Here is a 24,320-nt window from a genome sequence, read left to right as displayed (position 1 = left end):
CTTGCAAAAAATAAATCAAGGATGGGCAAAAATTAATTTGATAAGAAAAGTAAACAATTACAATTTAAGTGGGCATCTGAACAAGACAGACTTTGCAGTTTGTGTTTATGTATACATTTTTTGGCTAAATATGAAGTGAGGTTAGGAGGGTGCACTGACACAGTGCTTGCCGCATCAACCACACAACAAACCACCACAGGATCCCAAATTTTTAGGACCCGAGTGCAGCCATGCAATTGGTGACACCTCATATGAAGCAGACGCATTAATGGCTACTAATGCCACCCATCTATCTGACTACAGAATATCAGCAGAGCTCAAGTAGCATGGAAGAATCAAAAACACATCAGGGTTTACTCTCAGATTTATTTCTAAGTAAAAAAAAAAAATGTAAAAATATAGAAAATGTATTTACTGTATTAATCTAGCATATGACATTAATCTGCAGTTATAAATACTTATATTCCAGGTTTAAAATGGCTTTAAACTGTAGCATAGATTGGAATATCTGCTTAAAGGAACACTCAATAACTGAAAGAACCACAACCAAAACTAAAATACAACACAAAAGAAGCAAAACATACATTAAATAAATTGTTACAACGAAAGATGGCAGAAAATTAAGGTGCATTTAAGGGTTCACAAAAACAAAATATACAGAAAAGACGATCTCACTGATAAAAAAAAACAAAAAAACAAAACAAAGTTTCAACATTATATACAGGATTTTATATTATACACAGTTTAGATAAAATACCTCATGAAATAATGATTTCTTGAAAGATTTTTACTGTCAGTTAGTTTTTAAATAATAACTTTTGTTTGGACTCATCGTACCATTTGTTTGAAAGTAAACCATGGACATTGACTCTTCTTCCATATAAACAGTAAAAAAAAAATCAAAAATAAGTTTAATATGTCCCAAATGATAAATGATTAAACATTAAGATCTACAATAAATTCTACGCATGTCCAAATGATCGCAGGTTATTGAAATATAACATCACATTCTCAAACCCATGGGGTGCCATCCCTTCATAGGACCCACTCGTACACACATCCAGACTCGCATGGAGCCAGTTAAGAACCCTGAAGCATTCTAACCTGCATGTCTGCACAATGTGGAAGGAAAACTGAAGTTTCTGAAGAACACCTGGTGTAGACATGGGGAGAACATGCAAACTCAGTTCAGAAGTTAGTGCCGAACATGCACCCTGGACACTGGCTCTGTGAGTCAGCAGTGCTAACCACTGAGACAACTAAAAATGATGAAACTTGAAATATTTGCAATGGTATCTGATAACCTATAACACAAAAGATAAAGCAAAACTTTAAAACCGATAGACATCTTTAGTTGATTTAAAAATTGCTTCATATTTTATTATTGTCAGCTACACATTGTTAAAAAATGATTGCCATCAAACAATCAAGCAACACTGAAGCAATTCAACTGCCAGTTATAATTTATAACATGTTCATCATATAAAAGTCCGTAGACTCTGTTAATATTTAGCTCAGCTTTGTGTAAGTCCATTGTATACTACAGTACATTTTATAGTGCAGCTGAGGCACAGTTGAATTGAGCAGGGTTGTGAAATGAGCATTGCTAAGACATACCAGTTGCTGATCTATTCAACTATCAATAATTTTGAATGAAAGACACCAAACGTTCAGTATACTAAATATTACATAACATTCCCTAACGCACTTAATCCAATTCAGGATTGTGGGGTAGGAGCCTCTCTGTGCAGCACTGAACGCAAGGAAGTGTTAGTTCAGTATAGGGACCACTCACATACTGGGCCAATTTAGATTTGACAGATAACCTCATCTACATGATAGGGAAACGAGTACCTGAAGGAAACGCCACACAGTCAAGGGGAGAATGTGCAGACCCCATATGGACAACAACACAAAATAGATTTCAAGCCCCGGTCACCAGATCTGTCAGTCACCAGTGTTAACCAGTGGGCCACCATCACAATTTTACACATCAAGTGAAATGATGGATTCACAGGCAAGAGTTTTGGGCCACTGGATGAAAATGTAAACATGAAATAAGATCAAGAATGTGACCCTGAGACATTTTCTAATGCCCATGTTACAACAACAGAAATGCAGTTCTGGGTGGGATCATAATTGAGTTCTGGTATAACTATCAGACATCTGAGTTTGTCAAAGGGGATTTGGCAACCAATGTGAGGTTTCTTTCTTTACTTGCTGCACTGGCAACAAGACTGCACTGGGATAAAAATAAACTATACTAAGAAATAAAGACTCCCTGAATGAAACAAGTTAAAGAATTTCAAAATAACAGAGTGATTTACCTCATTTTTTTGGTGCAGACCAATTTCACAGTCTATTCTTTTTTTGAGCACAATTTTAGTGCCTGTCTAATACTATAAATTAATAGATTTATATGACTAGATAACATGCACTTGGTTCTATTTAATGACAACAACTACTTTTGGCATTTTAACAGGGCACCTGAATGGAGCAATATATACAACAAAGGCATTTTTGGTTTGTATCATATATTTCTGGTAGAAGGTACATCATTTTAATCATAAAGCAATAATAATTCCTGAGTTGTAGAGCATTTTATAATACATAGATAGTGTTGCTTTGGAATGAGGATTTATTCTTTTGCTTTCAGTTGGTCTTTTTGGGACTCTTCCTTCCAGATTGCCTTTTTATCCAGATTCCATTTGGTCACAGATTCATCCCGCCTCGCCGCCTGCATAATAAATTCAAATCAGAAAGACAATCAGTTAAGGAGAGGAGACTGGAATTTCTCAAATAAATTGTAATGTGTAAGGTGTGACTGAAGATGATTGGCGACTACTTTTTCTAGTATTTTAGAGAGAAAGGGTAAATTTGAAATAGGCCTATAATTATTTAGTATGTGTGGGTCTAGGTCTGACATTTTAAGTAATGGTTTAATGACTGACACTTTGAGTACATCTGGTACTGTGCCATGCAATAATGAACTATTGATAATGTTTAGAATAGGCGCTGCAAGAACATCCATTGCACTTTTTACTAGTTTTGTTGGCACTGGATCTAGAGAACAAGTAGTGGACTTCATTTTAGAAATTAAAGTTAAGACTTCCTGCTCAGTTACAGGATTAAAATTACTACAGTGCTGAATGCAATGTGAGACAGGGTCTGCTAAGCTAGTATTTGGTTTGTACTGTGATGCTGAGATCTGGGATCTTATATTTTTAATTTTCTCATTGAAGAAGTTCATAAAGTCTGCACTGCTAATATCTGTTGGTATTTTGCACTGTAGATCTGAATTTCCATTTGTTAATTTAGTCTGCTCATTTGGATTCTGAACCACATAAAATGATGATGATAAAGATAAATAGAATAGTCTTAGGTAACTCATGTTCTGTATAGTGTAGTTTAACCATTATGAATATTTAAACTTACAGTTAAAAATATTACTACAATTAAGATTATGTTCATAAAAAAGATTCTATATTAAAAGCAAACATTTAATGACAAAGTAACCATGTTTTAATTTTTTAACTTATCTCTTCTTAATGTAGTGTTAACAAGCTTTACAGCAGGATACTGTCAATTCTGAGTTTCAAGAAGCTAAAGTTAGAAGCTAAGTTAGAAAACAGACTTTACCAAATTTTTAAAGACTGGTATAAGCCAGGCAGCAAAGAATATTCACAATACAGTTAAGGCTACTGTCCTGTAAAACACAGGCATGCTGTTAAAGGTGTCTAATGGCTTTGATTTATTTAGCTTGTATCCGGAGTGATTTCACATCACAGTGTGACTACTGGCAGGTTAAGTGATATGCTCAAGATCACAGAGTGGGCCATGTCAGCACTGTACTGGAACCATTATGGCTTTACAGTTCAAATTCCTCACTCCTGTTAGTTTACTGCTAGGGGTGCCACATAAATTAAGACCAGAGGCAGCCATGCACACTCGTCACCTCTTTAATGAATAGCCCTCCAGTAGAGAGTACAAAAGTCAGAAAACGGAAGGCCACACAGTTACTGGCCTGTTTGCTGGGCTGCTCAACCACATTTGCCAGTTCAGTGCTACATCAGTGCACTTGATTTGTAAATCATTAAGTTTTAAAATGAAGCACTATAGACTGTATTATGTACGTCACTGAAATTAATATGTAAGGCCTGAAGGGTTTATTCCAAGAGCAGCAACATTAATATACTGTTATTATTTTTTCTTTAGTACACACTAGTCTTAAAGTAATTCCAGCTATTAGAAATATTAAGCACACCACTTGCAAAGCTCACCAAATCCTGAGCAGGTCTGCAGGAGGCTGGAGCTTATCCCACCATTTGCAAAGGGTGCAAGGCAGGGACAATCAGTGGACAGGGTGCCAGCCCAATGCAGGGCTAACACAATCACACACACACAAACCCCTGCGCACACACACACACACACACGCACACCCACGCACACACACACACACACACACACACACTAAATACAGACTAGGGCCAATTTAGTGTCACCAATTCACCTAACCTGCATTAGTTTGGACAGTGGGAGGAAACCGGAGCACCCAGAGGAAATTCATGCACACACAGGGAGAACATGCAATCTCCATGCAAAGAGGACCTAGGACGCAAACCCTGGTCTCCTTACTGCAAGGTGGAGGTTCTACCACTGCACCACCATACTGCAACCCTCACCAGGAAAAGCAGAAATGAAGATGAGACAAGAAGAGAATTATTATGGTGTATTTTTACGTGATGCAAAATTTCACTACATACCTATCCTCCCCTTTTCATCAGTAGTAGATATGTAACAGAAACTAGGGATGCTTTTAATTTTGGAAGGGACTATTGTTAAAATTCTAAACAACAGAAACTTTCTAACCAAAATTTTGGACAGTTTTAAGCGAGACAGATGAGCTCGATATATAATTTTTAGTTGAATAATTCTATGCTTTGCACATATGGAGCTCGAGTGAATTCTCTGCAATGCTACCTTCCACTCCTTTTCTGATATATTAATTATGAGATCTTTTTCCCATTGTCCTCTTGGATCTTTGAAAGGAAGAGACTCTAATAAAATTTTATATATTGCAGAAATGGTTGTCTAAGTCCTTGAAATTGAGCAGTATTTTTTCTAGTCAGGTGGAGGGTACAAGATGAGGAAAATCGGGCAGGTTCTGTTTAACAAAGTTTCTAATTTGAAGATAGTGAAAGAAATGTGTAGCTGGAAGGTTAAATTTGGAATGTAATTGTTCAAACGATGCAAAGATATCGTCTATATAAAGATCTCTGAGCAATTTAATCCCAAATCTTTTCCAGATATTAAAAACTAGATATGTTTGCGAGGGTTGAAAGAGGTGGTTCTCCTGCAGAGGTGCCACAGATAAAAGATTTTCCATCTTAAATTGCGTTCTAAATTGGTTCCATATTCTGAGTGAGTGAAGCACAATTGGGTTATTAGCATATTTGCGATAACTTGCATTTATTGGAGCGCAGAGCAGGGAATATAAAGAAGTACTACAGGATTTTACTTCTATTGCAGACCAAGCCTGTGTATGTTCATTTATTTGTGTCCACGTTTTTATGGCTTGTATGTTTGCTGCCTAGTAATAAAACCGAAAATTAGGTAGAGCCATGCCACCTTCTGCCTGAGGTCTTTGTAGGGTCGCTCTTCGGATACGTGAATGTTTTGAGTTCCAAATAAATGAGGTTATGGTTGAATCTAATTGCTTAAAAAATTATTTATTGATATACGTATATTGGAATGTTTTGAAATAAAAAAAGAAGCTTAGGAAGGATATTCATCTTAACAATGTTAATTCTTCCGGCTAGAGTAAGATGAAGGGTTGATCATCTATGCAAGTCTTGCTTAATTTTCTAGTTTCTGTAGATTTTTAAATTGTCTTCAATTTTTTCTGTTTTGCCCTTTTAATGGAATAGTACTGAAAAAAAATTGCTGGATCTCTTAATTCCCCCTTAATTTTTTTAGCTTCTCAATTGAACTTTTAGAAACTTTTAATTCTTAGTTTCAGATTCTAGTATTTCTTTCAGTCTGTATTTTTGGTCTTTGATGTTAAATTATTTTTTTAATCATATATTTTTATTATTGTTTTTGTGTATAAGTCAATCTGTTTGTCTTTTCATTTTGTTCTTTTTTTTGAAAATATTGTTTTTTATGATGGATTCATACTGTCCCTGAAGTGATATCATTTATTATTTATACTACAAATGCTTTTTATTTTCTCATTCCCCTAGTGTTTTTGCAAATTACGGCATCTTTGTTTAAATAAGTATTTTGTATTTTCTACAAGACTTTAAAGTTAGCCATACATGGTAAATCAAAGAATCACACTGTTCAGTCAAATGAGTAACAAATCATGTTATTATATTACTATTTGTTATTAGTATTTGTTAATAACAAATCATGGATGGGATGGAGACATTGGCACTGACCAGAAAACAAGAGACAGAGCTAGAGGTGGCAGAGTTAAAGATGTTAAGATTTGCATTGGGTGTGACGAGGATGGATAGGATTAGAAATTAGTACATTAGAGGGTCTGCTCAAGTTGGACGGTTGGGAGACAAAGTCAGAGAGGTGAGATAGTGTTGGTTTGGACATGTGCAGAGGAGAGATGCTGGGTATATTGGGAGAAGGATGTTAAGGATAGAGCTGCCAGGAAAGAGGAAAAGAGGAAGGCCTAAGAGAAGGTTTATGGATGTGATGAGATAGGACATGCAGGTGATGGGTGTAACAGAACAAGATACAGAAGACAAGAAGATATGGAAGAAGATGATCCGCTGTGGTGACCCCTAACAGGAGCAGCCGAAAGAAGAAGAAGTCAACTGAATAATAAATATTCTACAGTGTAACTGCTGTCATAGAGATGCTCAAAACTGGCATCAAGAACATCATTTTGGCTTGCTCTGATACATGTATACCATATAGAGCTCATGGGGTAAATTAAGTTCAACTGTAATGAGATGATATAGGAATCTATAGGGTGAAGAAAAGCCTGTGCCTCTTTTGAGACATCTAGTCTGTATACTCATGTAGCAAAGATACTTGAATGATATCTCCTATTTATAAATATGCCTTCCACCTTATTATAATGATAGCAAATACCATTTCCACAGTGAGGTACTCCAATTAAAAATTACAGCATTCATTTCAAAAATTGGCAAGTAATACTTATGTTTCATGATACATTTCAGTTCTGAAGCGTTTATCAAATCAGACTTGACTCACTTTCAATTCCAAGTTTAAAAAAAACAATTAAAATATCAGTTGTAATTAAGTTAAATGATTTTAGCACAGATTCAAGCTTAAATATTAAACAGTTCAGGGATCGTTACTCACATTTTTTCCTGATATGATCATGGCCACACATGCAGCTATTAAAAGGCCTATCATTCCATAGGCAATCTTGATTCTTATTTTATTTCTTGCAGAATGCAATATCTCATGGCTAAATAAACAGAAACAAAATGTAGACAGCAATGTTTTTGTTAAAAATACATCCATCCATCCATTATCCACTGCTTATCCAAGGTCGGGTCGCGGGGGCAGCAGCCTAAGCACAGAAACCCAGACCTCCCTCTCCCCGGCCACCTCCTCCAGCTCCTCTGGGTCTGCCCCGTGGTGTTCTCTTGTGGGGCACGCCCGGAACACCCCCCCCCAGGGAGGCATCCAGGGGGCATCCTGACCAGATGCCCGAACCACCTCAACTGACTCCTCTCAATGCGGAGGAGCAGCGACTCTACTCCGAGTCTCCCGGATAACTGAACTCCTCACCCTATCTCTAAGGGAAAGTCCAGCCACCCGGCAGAGAAAACTCATTTCGGCCGCTTGTATCCGCGATCTTGCTCTGTTGGTCACTACCCAAAGCTCGTGGCCATAGGTGAGGGTAGGAACGTAGATCAACTGGTAAATTGACAGCCTCACCTTTTGGCTCAGCTTTCTCTTCACCACGATGGACCATTGCAGAGCCCGCATTACTGCAGATGCCGCACCGATCCGTCTGTCAACCTCCCGCTCCATTCCTCCCTCACTTGCGAACAAGACTCCAAGATACTTGAACTCCTCCACTTGAGGCAGCACTGTGTTCCCAACCCAGAGACAGCATTCCACCCTTTTCCGGCTGAGAACCACGGCCTCGGATTTAGAGGTGCTGACTCTCATCCCCGCCGCTTCACACTCGGCTGCGAACCGCTCCCGTGAGAGCTGGAGGTCACTGTCCGATGAAGCCAACAGAACCACGTCATACGCAAATAGCAGAGACGAGATTCTGAGGTCACCGAACCAGACCCCCTCCGCTCCTTGGCTGCGCCTAGAAATTCTGTCCATATAACTTATGAACAGAATCGGTGACAAAAGGCAGCCCTGGCGGAGTCCAACCTCAACAGGAAACGTGTCCGACTTATTACCGGCAATGCAGACCAAGCTCCTGCTCATCCTGTATAGGGACTGAATGGCTTGTAACAACGAGCCTTGTACCCCGTACTCTCGAAGCACACCCCAGAGGATGCTACAAGGGATATAGTCAAATGCCGTCTCCAAATCCACAAAACACATGTGGACTGGTTGGGTAAACTCCCATGCCCCCTCCAGGATCCTTGCCAGGGTGTAGAGCTGGTCCTGTGTTCCATGGACGGGACGGAATTCGCATTGTTCCTCTTGAATACGAGATTCAACCATCGACTGAACTCTCTTCTCCAGCACCCCTGAACAGACCTTACTGGGAAGGCTGAGGAGTGTGATCCCCCTATAATTGGAACACATCCTCCGGTCACCCTTCTTAAAAAGGGGGACCACCATCCCGGTTTGCCAATCCAGAGGCACTGCCCCCGATGTCCATGCAATGTTGCAGAGACGTGTCAACCAGGACAGCCCCACAACATCCAGAGCCTTGAGGAACCCAGGGTGAACCTCGGAGCTTTTTAACTACCTCGGCGACCTTGGCCCCTGATATGGACGGGCCCCACCCCGGAGTCCTCCAGCTCTGCTTCCTCTAAGGAAGACATGTTGGTGGGATTGAGAAGTACCTCGAAGTATTCCTTCCACCTATCAATAACGTCTGCAGTTGAAGTCAGCAAGGCCCCATCTCCACTGTACACAGTGTTGGTGGAGCACCGCTTTCCCCTCCTGAGGCGCCTGACGGTTTTCCAGAACCTTTTTGGTGCCGACCAAAAGTCGTTTTCCATGGCTTCCCCAAACTCCTCCCATGCCTGAGTTTTTGCCTCTGCAACAGCCGATGCCGCCACATGCTTGGCCTGCCAGTACCCATCAGCTGCCTCTGGAGTCCCACTGGTCAACCAGAACTGATAGGACTCTTTCTTCAACTTGACGGTCTCTTGAACCTTAGGTGTCCACCACCGGGTTTGTGGATTGCTGCCACAGGAGGCACCGACAACCTTGTGGCCACAGCTCCATTCTGCTGCTTCGACAATGGAGGCTCGGAACATGGCCCATTCAGACTCAATGTCCTTCACCTCCCTCGGAATGAAGTTTAAGTTCTGCCGGAGGTGACAGTTAAAGATCTTTCTGACCAGTTCCTCTGCCAGACGTTACCAGCAGACCCTCATTATACATTTGGGTCTGCCTGGTCTGTCCGGCAGCCTCTCCTGTCATCTGATCTAACTTACCACCAGGTGGTGATCAGTTGACAGCTCAGCCCCTCTCTTCACCCGAGTGTCCAAGATATAAAGTTGCAGATCCGATGACACGATTACGAAGTGCACTTATGGACACCCTTATGCTCGAACATGGTGTTCATTATGGACAATCTATGGCCAGCACAGAAGTCCAATAACTGAACACCACTCGAGTTTAGGTCATGGAGGCCATTCCTCCCAATCACAACTCTCCAGGTTTCACTGTCGTTGTCAATGTGAGCGTTTAAGTCTCCCAGCAGGACGATAGAGATCCAAGGACCTGTGCCTCACAGCGCTTCTTCCAGGTACTCCAAGAAGGCTGGGTACTCTGAACTGTCGTTCAGCGCATAAGCGTAAACAATAGTCAGAGTCCTTCCCCCAACTCGAAGGTGCAGGGAAGCAACCTTCTCGTCCAATGGGGAGAACCTCAACGTGCAGGCCTTGAGCCGCGGGGCCATAAGCATGCCCACCCCTGCCCGACGTCTCTCACCCACAGCAACTCCAGAGTCGAACAAAGTCCAGCCTCTGTCAAGAGGAATGGTACCAGAGCCCAGACCGTGCATAGAGGTGAGCCTGACTATATCTAGCCGGTACCTCTCAACCTCTTGCACCAGTTCAGGCTCCTTCCCCACCAGAAAGGTAACATTCCATGTCCCAAGAGCCAGTTTCGGCAACCGAGGGTTAGAATGCCAGAGTTCCCGCCTTCGGCCACCACCCATATCACATTGCACCCGACCCCTATGGCCTCCCTTGCAGGTGGTGGGCCCACTGAAGAAATTGTTTTATTATACAAAGAATGCACAAATGCTTTTACACAATGTTCATAAGCATGCATGCATATATATCAATCTGTCCAGAATACAGCCCCTTTACTACCAATCTATCTACAATATAGTTTCTTTACCATCTATCTTATCATATAGTGTCTTTCATATCTATCTATATATCTAAAATACAGTGCCCTTACTATCTATTACAGAGTGTCTTTCATATCTGTCTTCTTATAGTGCCTTTTCATCTATATACTGTATCTATAATGCAGTGCCTTTAATATTCATCTATGTATAAAAACAACTTACGAGATTATTTCAGGTATTTCTTCTTCCTTTTTGAAGCGCCCAGCCCACAGCAAGATTTTTTTATCGAATGAAGATGGATTTAGTCCTTTGAAGTTGAAAGCTGAGCTTTGTCCTTGAAAAGACAACAAGGTAAAAGGGGACATGAATTAAGGTAATATAATTTACAGTAGCAGTAAACATATACAATACTATAAACTGCCCATTTTTTTCCCAGACTTGTACATTTTTATCTGACCATTCTGGTTATACATTTTTTTAGGTACCCACAGTTACACTGTGCTTACAAGCTGTAGTGACTAGTATGAAACTAATAAGATTATTTTTTGTCTTTCACAGTTTGCTGAGAAGCATCTTCCTATTGTTACAAATTACTTTTTTCAAGAAGTAATGAAATTTCTAATTTTTCACTTGTGGTAAAGTTGACTAACACTATTGCCTTCCTCACTCAAGTTTCTTATACAACTCCAAACAGCAATTACAATATGTGAGGAACTCATCATGGCTCGGTACTGGATGATGATTGTTATGCCTCTGTAGTAATAGACAGGTCCAAGAACTTCCAGCAGGTCCTGTCTAAGAAAGGAGGAAGCCACCATAGTATTAAAATCGATTATATGGGGAACTGAAAGGCAGGGTGCACCACCAAAAAGGAGGTCCACAAGGAGATGTTGCTTGGAAATATCCCTTGATATATACATGGATAAGATACTTGTTAGAACTACAACTGGATCTAGTTGTCACTACCTATGTACGAAAAAATAAGAGTGTAAGAACTGCAAAACAAAATTAAAAAAATGCTTAAAGGCTGAACTAGCAATTCCTCTTTGAATTTTGGTTATGTCCTGTACATTTCCAGGCATTTGAAAATATAAGAAAGTTTACATGTGGTTTAAACCACAGAAAGTGGGGCATCCGTCGATAAGGGCTTCAAGGTGAATTTTCGTTTTGACTAATGAGAAGATGTCTTTTGCTTGGAGACACAGGACACGGATACTGTATGTACTTAACACAAACACAGATTAGGTCAGGTCACTAGACAGTAACATCAGGTTAACAACTTACAGCTTTTCTGCAGCAATGTACATTAACTAACCCTTGAAAGTCAATGCAAACAATTCCTACAAGGGTCTCAACTTTTGTTGATTACTTACAAGCCCTCTGTTTGTATAAAAGCAGTCCTGGAACAGACTGTGCTGCAACACCTTCTAAAACATTTTTTGTACAATACTGCACAGTATATTGCTATCATATAGGTGGGGAAAAGGCAGTTAATAAAGGAATACAGATGAACAATTAGAGCCCTTAAAAGTGTAGCGCTGTCCTTTGGGGAAATTTCACATAAAGCCAAGGGGTCAGTGACTCAGCCGTTATACACAGTGTTATGATTTTAAGGTTCTGAAACCTGTATAACTCAATTTTGCCTCTTTATTTAGGTTTACTTTTATTTTTGACCTGTTGATTGTTAGCAAACATGTTTGACTTTGTCTTTAGATGTAGAGACAGGCTCAGTATGCATATAATGTACAATGCATATAATGCATTGAGGATTAAGGAACTCAAGTGTTTTGAACTTCACAAACAGAAGTTAGCCTATCTGATGTCTTCTGTTTTATGCACCATGACAGAATGGAATAAAAGAAAAGAAAAGAGCCAAGACTGTGGCTGTACTTGCTGTACCCTTTGTACAGCCCCAGCTCCATCAGGCAGAAAGTTACTGACAGTCACAAAAAGTGGTGAGTTCAATTGTGCTGGAAGGTCAGTGAGCACTTGCTAAATTTGACATGCCCAGAGAGTTTCAATAGTGTAAATTGACAAGGTCTGGCAACGTTTGATATACCCAACGACTAAAAGTTGCCCAATGTGACGTTGGCTTTAGCAGTGACTTGCTACAATAAAGTCAAAACTGCTTCATTTTTAAATGCAGGCCAGGAAGTGTTGTACAGTGCTCTGACTGAGCTGTTGGAGGTGTTGCACCAGCCCACAGAATGTAACTGGATGTCTTTAATTTGCTTGATTTTCTTAAGATTACGTAAATGATGGCCAAGACTGAAAACCATGGGAAGTCATATAATGTGATGCCATCCTTAGTGCCTGTCTGTTACTCTAATTGCCCTTCAGGCCTCGTGTAGGACTTCAGGATGCCCTGTGCCCTCAGGTTGCTGGCTATGCCTTGGTAATTCTTGACTCTTGAATAGTGAATAGTAACGTTTTGCTAGCTGAGCACTTTCACTATGCTATTTACAAGAAACGGTGTAAGTAAATGAAACTTTAGCAGGCTGTTTTACTCATTGCTACAGGGCTTTTTAAGTGTAGCCCTTACATGGTTAACAAGCAAAACTATAATATTTTATATTAAAAATTTAAAACAGGGTGGATGATGATGTTGTTAAAAGAAACCAAACCTGTCTATATGACTGTCTTTCACAAATGTAAGTCCTATCTTATTAAGCAGATATTCCTAAAACTTAAACACCATGTAAATCTATCAGCAATCCATTTTTAAACCGGCTTATTCCAAGCAGGGTCTATTCCAGCAAGCATCGGGCAGAAACAATCCCTAGAAAGGAAAGGGTGCCAGTCCATCACAGGGGGAACACACACACAAACACACATTAGGACCAATTTAACAATTCCAGATAACCATAATGTTTATTATTAGACATAATGTAAAAAGCATTAAAGTCGTAAAACATTTATTTGTAAAACATTTATTGAAATGGACTCATAAATAAAAATGATCAGTGAACTTTATGGCTGCATATCTGCTGCCTTTATGTTTTAACGGACCTGCAATCTGGCATCTACAGTAGGTGGAACCTTATCATGTACACATTATGAACAAACACTTTGAGCAAATCCCTGCAAGCAATGAACAGCTAACTTTGTAAACAACAAAATGACCTTTGTGGTGGACCAACTTCTTGATGAATCACTCATATTAAACTAAATATGACTTCACACCATTCTGGAAGTCTTTACTAAACATATTTGACTGTCCAAAACTCAGAGAACAACTGGACAGCTAGTTATTGTGTCAGTTGTATTCCCATTAGAGACCTCATCTCCTCTGAGATTTAGTTCTGAAACTTTTAATCAGGCTGAAGTTTTCAATTTCACCATCACTGTTACCATCAGCATACGCTACATTTTCCTCCATCAGTCCATTTTCTGTGCCCACTTTGTCCAGTTCTGGGGTTGTGCCCTATCCTGGCAGCATCAGCTAAAAAGAGAGATTCAACCCTGAATCCCAGTCCATTATAAGGTTCTCACACACACACAGCTAATTAACCAGGCACATGTTAGGCACCAAAACATTACAAAAAGTTGACATACTGCATTAATTTGCCTTTTCTAGCTTTATTAGTCATTGCATTTTTATTTTGCATTTTAAAACTTGATACCAAACTAATATGAACAAAACATAATCTAAAACTTGGCAATACTGCCTGGTATCTTCTGCTCGGCTCCAAACCTAAAACTGAGATTTTCAAAATAAAAGCTAAAGGAACCTGTGGTTATGTGGATGGCATTCCTGTGCCTTCAGAAAAGGTCATTTACATTTGGCCTAAAAACAAATCACCTGGCGTATGCACTGACTCCAACTGTCACTGCTAAAATGCCAGCAGGAAACATCTCTGTGAAAGGACCTTGATCCTATCACATTTTTTTTTATAAAATCATCAGATGTTTCCTCAAAGTCACCTTTCCTTGCATATTTCAGTGAGCTTCTTTGAACTGCAAGCACAATTCAAACACAACTTTGAATGTAGCATCAAACCAGTCTTCGGTTACTTTCAAAGTGTTCTCGGTATTTGAAATATTAAATTTGCTGTTGGGTATGGTTTTCTGTGAAGGAGGAAATAATTACAGTATATAAATAAATATCCCAAAGAAATACACTGTTTTCTAACAATACATTGAAAAATAAGTCAACAAATTGTATCATTTTATTTTAGAAGAAATAAATAATACAAAACATTGGGTATGGGCAATGGTTAGCACCAACAGACTGGATTCAAATCTTGCTCCACTCACTGTCTGTGGAGAATCTACAAGTGAATGTTTAGGCTTTCTTTATGTGCTTCAGTTTAAGCCAACATCCCAAACACAAGTCAATTATGTTGTCTAAACTATGAACTGGCCCTGTAGGTATGCACATTGCCTTCTCTTATCTCCTGCTTTAGGCACAATGCTGCTATAACAGCCTCCATCCAACTGTGACACCCCACTGAAATAATTGGGCCCAGAAAATGGATGGGTGATGAAAGACCACATTATTAGCTACCAGTAACCCCGCGATTCTCGAAAGAATCGCAAATCCAAGAATGGCAATCACTTTCTGTTCCCTCCGATATTTGGAGAGATGCAATATGGAGGGTGGGTGCGTCCTGGGACATTTTTCATTTAATTGAATAAACATATTTGTACTAAAGCGGTTTCTTTTGGAGCTGTGACGCATCTGGTTCTGGTGTTTCAGAAGCACGTTGTAGGCGCCTTCATTTATTGTTTTTATCCATGCAGTCTGTTTTTTGTGTTTCTATGGCTGTGTCGTCAGCTAGAACTTGTTTGCTGATGGTGGCGGATTCGCATGCTGAAGTAACCATGGCGGCAGATCCGGGCATGGAGGGCTACTTTACTAAACAAAGGTGGTATATGCGGTGATGTGGGCGGTCGCGTTCAGGCGGCTGTACAACCTGGCGTGCACGCTTTACCTCAGGTTTAGTTCACAGGTCGTAGCCATACGGGCTCGTTGTTGTATTTCTAATCGGTGAGCTGTTTCTTTTTGGAGCCATGACTCCTTTGCCTGTGCTGTTTCAGAAGCGCGTTGTAGGCGCCCTCGTTCATTGTTTTTATCCATACGGGCTCGTTTTTGTATTTCCGTTAGTTGAGCTCTTTCATTGTGGAGCTGTGACGTCTTTGCTTCTGGTGTTTCTGAAGCGCGTTGTAGGAGCCTCCGTGTATTGTCTTTATCCATGCGGTCTCGTCTTTGTTGTTCTGTGGTTGTGTCATTAGGTAGAAGTCGTTTACTGTTAGGAATCATAATCCAATTTACTTTTAATACTGAATTACTGTTATGTGATTCACATATGCCACACTGACTGCTGGCACAGTGGATTAGAGAAAGTTTAGTTTACAGTTTGTGTTGTTTGGGCGCCACGTACTGACTCTGGGAAGTACGGGCTCGGTTTTGTATTACTAATCGTTGAGCTCTTTCCATTTGGAGCCGTGACTCCTTTGCCTCTGCTGTGTCAGAAGCGAATTGTCGGCACCTTTGTTCATCGTGTTTATCCATATTGGCTCGTTTTGTAATTCCGTTATTTGAGCTCTTTCTTTTTGGAGCCGTGACTTCTTTGCATCTGGTGTTCCTGAAGCGCGTTGTAGGAGCCTCCTATGCGGTCTCGTTTTTGTTTTTCTGTGGCTGTGTTGTTAGGTAGACGTCGTTTAACTTACTTTTAATACTGAATTACCGTTATGTGATTCAAAAATGCCACACAGACTGCTGGCACAGTGGATTAGAGCAAGTTTAGTTTACAGGTTGTGTTGTTTGGGCGCCACCTACTGACTCTGGGAAGCCGCTGGGTTTGACTCTAGGGCGCTGAGGTGCAGTGCGCATACGTTTCGGTGCATCCGCCGTCCGTGCATAAATTAAACTGTTGTTTAGTAATATAGATTAAATACATGGGACAAGAAAAGAGTAATTTTTTACTTTGGGAGGCATTGTGATGTGTTTAGTGGTATTGCCTCATAGCTAGGCAATCCTGGCCAGAATGCTTTCTGAGTGGAGTTTGCAGGTTCTCCCTATGTCTTCATCGGTTTTCCTCTGGACCTTCTTGATTCTCCCCAACCTCCCAAAGACACGTGTTACTTTTAAATCCAATTCTAGATTCGGCCAACCTGTGTGAGTGAGTGTGCCCTGTGATGGACAGGCATCCCAGATAGAGTTGGTACCTGCCTTGATACCAGTGAGGCCAAGGTCAACTCCACTATGATAGATACAGTGGTGTGAAAAACTATTTGCCCCCTTCCTGATTTCTTATTCTTTTGCATGTTTGTCACACAAAATGTTTCTGATCATCAAACACATTTAACCATTAGTCAAATATAACACAAGTAAACACAAAATGCAGTTTGTAAATGGTGGTTTTTATTATTTAGGGAGAAAAAAAAATCCAAACCTACATGGCCCTGTGTGAAAAAGTAATTGCCCCCTGAACCTAATAACTGGTTGGGCCACCCTTAGCAGCAATAACTGCAATCAAGCGTTTGCGATAACTTGCAATGAGTCTTTTACAGCGCTCTGGAGGAATTTTGGCCCACTCATCTTTGCAAAATTGTTGTAATTCAGCTTTATTTGAGGGTTTTCTAGCATGAACCGCCTTTTTAAGGTCATGCCATAGCATCTCAATTGGATTCAGGTCAGGACTTTGACTAGGCCACTCCAAAGTCTTCATTTTGTTTTTCTTCAGCCATTCAGAGGTGGATTTGCTGGTGTGTTTTGGGTCATTGTCCTGTTGCAGCACCCAAGATCGCTTCAGCTTGAGTTGACGAACAGATGGCCGGACATTCTCCTTCAGGATTTTTTGGTAGACAGTAGAATTCATGGTTCCATCTATCACAGCAAGCCTTCCAGGTCCTGAAGCAGCAAAACAACCCCAGACCATCACACTACCACCACCATATTTTACTGTTGGTATGATGTTCTTTTTCTGAAATGCTGTGTTCCTTTTACGCCAGATGTAACGGGACATTTGCCTTCCAAAAAGTTCAACTTTTGTCTCATCAGTCCACAAGGTATTTTCCCAAAAGTCTTGGCAATCATTGAGATGTTTCTTAGCAAAATTGAGACGAGCCCTAATGTTCTTTTTGCTTAACAGTGGTTTGCGTCTTGGAAATCTGCCATGCAGGCCGTTTTTGCCCAGTCTCTTTCTTATGGTGGAGTCATGAACACTGACCTTAATTGAGGCAAGTGAGGCCTGCAGTTCTTTAGACGTTGTCCTGGGGTCTTTTGTGACCTCTCAGATGAGTCGTCTCTGCGCTCTTGGGGTAATTTTGGTCGGCCGGCCACTCCTGGGAAGGTTCACCACTGTTCCATGTTTTTGCCATTTGTGGATAATGGCTCTCACTGTGGTTCGCTGGAGTCCCAAAGCTTTAGAAATGGCTTTATAACCTTTACCAGACTGATAGATCTCAATTACTTCTGTTCTCATTTGTTCCTGAATTTCTTTGGATCTTGGCATGATGTCTAGCTTTTGAGGTGCTTTTGGTCTACTTCTCTGTGTCAGGCAGCTCCTATTTAAGTGATTTCTTGATTGAAACAGGTGTGGCAGTAATCAGGCCTGGGGGTGGCTACAGAAATTGAACTCAGGTGTGATACACCACAGTTAGGTTATTTTTTAACAAGGGGGCAATTACTTTTTCACACAGGGCCATGTAGGTTTGGATTTTTTTTCTCCCTAAATAATAAAAACCATCATTTAAAAACTGCATTTTGTGTTTACTTGTGTTATATTTGACTAATGGTTAAATGTGTTTGATGATCAGAAACATTTTGTGTGACAAACATACAAAAGAATAAGAAATCAGGAAGGGGGCAAATAGTTTTTCACACCACTGTAGATAGACAAGCCAATCCGTGTCAGACCAACATATTGGATAGATAGATAGATAGATAGATAGATAGATAGATAGATAGATAGATAGATAGATAGATAGATAGTCGACCCATGTCAAACCAACAGATTTTACAATTTGCTTCATATATGCTGTCAATAATGTCATTTTACCCAATAACTGGTGTGAAACATTTAGGCTGTTCAGTAGTTTAGTAGTTCAGTAATTTAGGTTGTTCTGTAGTTTCTGAGGATTTAAAATTAGATGTGGTCTTAATTTTATTGAAAAGATGAGTGCTACTAAACAAAGCGCAATATTCTGTAGGTCATAACTTTTCAACAGTTAATGCTAGATGCATGTAAATTTCAGCGATTGTTATGTAGTATTAGATGTCTTTAATGTTTAAAATAGTTGGTCCACAGTCGTATATTTGCCTGATTATGCCTTGCTGAAAATTGCATAAAAAAATTATTTTGTGCTTTAGTGCAACTTTGGCCCTCTAGATCTCCACACTAAATCACATCAGATCTTTCAGATTTTGAGAAGTATTACTCATGTTATAGTTCTTATTTAGCAGCTAGGTGCCTGTTTGAAAGAAATAAAACTTTCTGATTTATGAGGCATTAAAAATGGAAAAAAAATAATTTCATGCCTATAATTCAATTGTATATTGCCCATGTACTGCAAAGCCCACCATAAAAAGGATTGTGTGACTGGAAAGAGCATGATTTAAGTAGAAAATGCATATAATATTAAGTTGGTACCTTGAACTGACTATTGAGGCCCATCCATTTCACCTGGGTTTGTAAAGAGGAAGTGTTACAGAGTGAAGAAAAAATCCACAGCTGAGATTTTGTAGGTCAGCCACCTTTCCTGGAACGCGAGACAACCACTCATTCGTTCCACTCCTGCCAAACCATCTGCTGGTCAGCGGGGTGCCAGGTGCTCCTAGTTTCATTGTGGATCTGAGTGGGATTCATCCAAAAGAAATGGTTCAAACTGTTCTGAAATCAGGAGTCTGTCTCACAGATATAATTCCTAGGAAATACGCTGCGTCTGTCTATGACCAACAGTGGGAATAGCCAACATTATTGTAACACCAAATAAGTAACAAGATGGCCAAGTAATATTTATGCATCCTCATGGCTCCTCTTGGCCCAAGAGAGCACATACCTTTTGTGCATATCCTGAATATCACTGAGGCATCACTTACACCAATAGGCAGGCAATATAAAGATCCAAATGATGTGGAAAAAGGCATCTTTGCATTCTTCAAAGTCTTAAAGTTGACACTATTTCTTTGCAGTTTGTTTTGATTACAGAAATGGGTTTAGTAGAATATAGCTGAATAAAACAATCGACTATTTAGACATAAACACATATAAAACTTGTCTCTATTTGTTTTGTTTCATTTCTTTCTGTCTTGTTATAAGATGCAACTGAGAAGGCAAATTTCGTGTTTTCTTATGACTAAGTAAAGCAACCCTGATTCGATGCCTATGTACTTTGCATTTCTCTTTGTAGTAAAACATGACATGTTTGATACCTTACTCAATATACTTTGTTTCAATGTACCAACTTAATATTTTGTGCACTTGTAATTAAATCATGCTCTGTCCAGGGTATAATTATTTTTATGGCAAACTGGCCAATATGAATTTGAAATATAGACATGAAATGATTTTTTCCTTTTATAATGCCTCAAAAATCAAAAGGTTTGATTCTTTCAGATGAACTATACCATGAGTAAGAGTGTACTCACACTAGGAATGTTTGTTCAATACCATGCCCAAGTGTGATTGTCCCCCCTTCCTACTCCTCCACTGGCCTGAACTCACACTGCACTTAACGTTCTGGGCCTGGGCACACTTTCGTCAAGACCATGTGACTTCTTGTAAAGCCAAAACAAGATCCCGACACGTTGTGAAAACATGCATGTCAAAATGATTTTACTTATTTTGTGGTTGTTTTGGAGTCATGTAGGGCAGGAGAACACTCCACCCTCTTACAGATTTATGAAGCGTGCAGTGCAGCGTTTTGCTCTTAATCATGCCACACATACAAGAAGATTTTTATGGAGACAAATGATGTTCAGGGAGGAATTTGCAGCTTTTCTTGCCAACTATAATTCACATTCATGTGTAAGGTGAGAATTAAAACTCAAAAGACAGTGCGATTCTCATTTCATTCAATATTTGACTTGTTGCATCATTGACGCTATGTCTGTTTTCCATGCTCGGGCACATTTATTTAGTGATCACCTCTTCCGAGTAGGCCAAGTCGGCACGGAGCGATCACACTAGTCAAACGAACTACACTTTGCGGATTTATATGCAGACAAATGTGCTTGGTCACAGAACAAATGTGTACACCCTAATACCTATCAAACGTTGTGGAGCTATGCACGGCTAAAGTTGCTCCACAGCACAAAAGAAAATCTTTTTATACCATTTTCAGCAAGCCATAAATTGTAAAATATGCAACTGTGGACCAACTAGTAAAGAAATCTAATACTAAAGGACAATCCCTGAAAATTTCATGAGCCTGGCATTAAATTTAAAGGTTTTGACTTAGGGAATGTTGTCACTTTTATTAGCACTCGTTGTTTTCAATAACATTAAAGCCATGCCACTTTTTTAAACTTCTCAGAAACTAATGAAAACAGAACACTAAAACTTGACACACATCAGTTTTTGGGTACAGCAACATTATTGCCAAAAAGTACAAAGCAAGTCAAAGATAATTTATCTGAGAGGCTTCTGTTGATTTCATGTGAATTGACCCAGATAGATATGAAAGTCACTATAGGAAACAGAGAGAGATAGGAAAGGTTCTATAAAATTTTATTTTTTAAACATCTTTATTGAATCAGATATTGACATAAAAAAACAGAGATATTAGCATTCATATAGCATTTGTTAGCTAAGAGAAACCCTCAGCTCCCTTTCTTCTATGCACAGTTTAAGTGTTCACAATTGTAAACAAAAAAACAACCAAACTTAAAGCTCCTTCTCCAGCGCTACTGATCTCTAGCAACTCCAAACAGTTAAAAAAACCATTATTATAACATGATAAGGTGGCACAGTGGCGCAGTGGTAGCGCTGCTGTCTTGCAGTTAGGAGACCTAGGTTCACTTCCCGGGTCCTCCCTGCGTGGAGTTTGCATGTTCTCCCTGTGTCTGCGTGGGTTTCCTCCCACAGTCCAAAGACATGTAGGTTAGATGCATTGGTGATCCTAAATTGTCCCTACTGTGTGTGCTTGGTGTGAGTGTGTGTGCGCCCTGCGGTGGGCTGGCGCCCTGCTCGGGGTTTATTTCCTGCCTTGCGCCCTGTGTTGGCTGGGATTGGCTCCAGCAGACCCCCGTGACCCTGTAGTTAGGATATAGCGGGATAGATAACATGATAAACTTTACCCATGTAAATAATAAACATATTGCACACTTAAATTAATACAAGAGGTTATTGATAGATATGAAAGACACTATACAAAAAGATTGACAGATTTATATTAAAGGCAGACACTTTATTGATGCTGAAGTAAATGCAGCAGAACAGCTGCCTTGTGGTCCCAGGGGTATCTTGGTCTACTTCATGGATTTCATATATTCTGTCTTTATGGTTTATTTATGGTTCTCGATTTATCCCACTTTTCAAAGACTAGCAGGCTAGTTTAACCGACAACTGTAAACTGGCTCAATATGAATTCATGTGAAGGCCTTGGGCATAAATGTGCCCATGATGGACGTGTGCCACCTTCAGGGTTGGCTCATGCATTGCACGCTGTGATCCCTAGTGGATCAAACCGGTTTTGATAATAAATCAGTTCATTATCCCATTAACATTTATTTTGCACAACATATCTATCGATGTCCATAATTTGTAGTTTTAGAGACTAAGCTGTTATTTTAACTATAAGTACCTTTAGAAGCACACATATCTAACCTTCACTGTCCAGTAGCCCTAAAAGAGAGACGATTGACGGGGAGGTGGGTGGGTGCCTAGTACCCCACTCATCTTTGCACTGCTTACCGGCAGACTGAGGTTTGGTCAGCCCATTGTTTCCTGTGGCTTTGGTACACAACGATCTCTCTGACGTTCTCAGATGTTGACTCAGGTGTCTGGACACGTCTCCGGTGGCTTTCACTAAACATCTGATCATGGCTGCTGTAGAATATAATTCAGAGTGTAGCTGCTGCAATCATAAACAAGGATGTGTGTGTCCTGAAGCTGCACCGGCTGTACTCGATCGACTGAGAAGGGAACAGAAATGGCAGCAGCGGCAACAGAAGGCCACAGAGGCAGCTTATGTCGAGTCACATGACGCGTCCAGGAAGTGCAATATGCCTCCAAGCAATGGTGGTTTTGTCAAGTCATGCAGAATTGCAGATTTGATGTCATCACCTGTACAAATCCTGTTCTGAAGGTAGTGCCTCATAAAACTTAACAATGAAAACAGTTGGCACGCGAATGAAAATCAGAATGACTTGGCACTTGCACAAATCCTGTTCTGAAAGTAGTGCCTCATAAAACTTAACAATGAAAACAGTTGGCACGTGAATGAAAATCAGAATGACTTGGCACTTTCAGCATAGGTATTACGCCACACCTGAGTCTTCCGAGGACATACGGATGTGGGAGGAAAATCCAGACAGACATAAAGACAGCCAACAAACACACACACACACACACACACACACACAGGAATCAGACCAGAATGTGAATACAAAGCTGGAGGTCTATGTAGCAACAGTGCTAGCCATTCTACCCCTGTGTTCTCAGTAACAGTCTGGAATTAGGGTATAAAATACAGATATTGTCAAATGAAAATGTAAGGGTTTTTAATCTCTTAAATTTTATAGAATCTCCATTATTAAATATCCAGGAATCCAAAGTAAAAAAATAAGAACTGAATTATCGTAACCTGTCCTAATTCGGGGTGTTCATAAGAAATGTAATGATTTATTTCATGAGGTAGGAGTACGTAATAAATAGGAATAGCTGTGTCATATATTTGAAATAATAAAATGTGTGCTTTAGTTTAAATGTCATTTTCTAACCCGCTTAAGGATGGGCACTGGAGCCTGTACCAGCTAGCACAGGACACAAGGCAGGAACAAATCCGGGCCAGGGTGCCAGCCCATCACAGCTGGGATAGGCTCCAGCACCCCACTGCAACCCTGTTCAGGAAAAAGTGGTTTAGAAAATGACTGACTGAATCACTTAGCCAGACCAAACGCAGGAACCAAGCTTGGAATGAAGAGGAGTCCATTACTGGGCACATGCACACACAGTCATGCTAATAAACTGGAAATAATAGAAGTAAAAATATCAAGGGTAGTTAAGGCTGTTTCAAATTTGAATCCTTTTATATTCTTCCAAAATTTGTCCACAGTGTATGTTACTGTGTAAAACAGCGGTGGGCACTGGACAGCAGGCTGGCCCACACTCACAGCCACATAAAGTCCATTTGGTCTGAGATTTAGCTTGGGCTGAGGTCACAAGCAGACAACACTATGAATGATCCGAGAACTTTAAAGACATTATTATTATTATTATTGTGTATTTAGCTGATACCTTTATCTGAGGCAACTTACCTGCTCAGGGTGTATTACAAATGGTTGCTGATATTTTTTACAGTTGGAACACAGAAAGGTTAAGGGTCCTGCTGAGGGTCGGAGGGAAGGGCAAGAGTTGAGCCATCAGCTATGTGGCTTAAACCACAAGTCTTTGCCATGACACCACCAGCCACCACCCCATAATTTCGTAATTATGAACTGGGATTTCTCGAGATCCACACATCATTGCCATCCTGTTTCCCTCAAGTCAGCCATCACTTGGAAGATAAATCAGGGCCACTTAAGAAGCCCACCTCAGAACACATCTTTCTCCCATCTTGCACCTTTAGCATTTTGTCAAAAAGTGACCATGAATTTAATTCCTGAACATTGAAAAAGACAAAATATCAAAAGTGTGGTGGGAATGCCGTTGCTTTG

General features: G+C 40.1%; 1 protein-coding gene across 1 annotated transcript; it reads right to left on the bottom strand.

Annotated features, from left to right (window-relative positions):
- Positions 1-346: 346 nt before the first annotated feature.
- On the bottom strand, positions 347-22,618 carry LOC114662553 (protein FAM162A-like). The gene is made up of 4 exons (XM_028816085.2): positions 22,357-22,618; positions 10,718-10,829; positions 7,345-7,453; positions 347-2,737 (listed from the first exon to the last, which is right to left on the bottom strand). Exons 1-4 carry the CDS (start codon positions 22,484-22,486, stop codon positions 2,639-2,641), a joined length of 450 nt encoding a protein of 149 aa, XP_028671918.1. The 5' UTR covers positions 22,487-22,618; the 3' UTR covers positions 347-2,638.
- Between the last annotated feature and the right edge of the window lie 1,702 nt (positions 22,619-24,320).

The sequence above is a fragment of the Erpetoichthys calabaricus genome, chromosome 12 (genome assembly GCF_900747795.2).
Source record: "Erpetoichthys calabaricus chromosome 12, fErpCal1.3, whole genome shotgun sequence".
NCBI classification, from domain to species: Eukaryota; Metazoa; Chordata; class Cladistia; order Polypteriformes; family Polypteridae; genus Erpetoichthys; species Erpetoichthys calabaricus.
The sequence above is the reverse complement of the archived record's forward strand: the minus strand, read 5'-3'. Positions and strand labels throughout refer to the sequence as shown.

What these genes read in the sequence shown, in the direction of transcription:
- LOC114662553 (XM_028816085.2), bottom strand. Translation starts at nt 22,486, where the DNA reads ATGATCAGATGTTTAGTGAAAGCCACCGGAGACGTGTCCAGACACCTG. An exon ending in GAAATACCTGAAATAATCTC is followed by an intron (nt 7,454 to 10,717) that starts GTAAGTTGTTTT and finishes CTGTTTATTTAG; the next exon opens with CCATGAGATATTGCATTCTG. An exon ending in TGATCATATCAGGAAAAAAT is followed by an intron (nt 2,738 to 7,344) that starts GTGAGTAACGAT and finishes TTTATTATGCAG; the next exon opens with GCGGCGAGGCGGGATGAATC.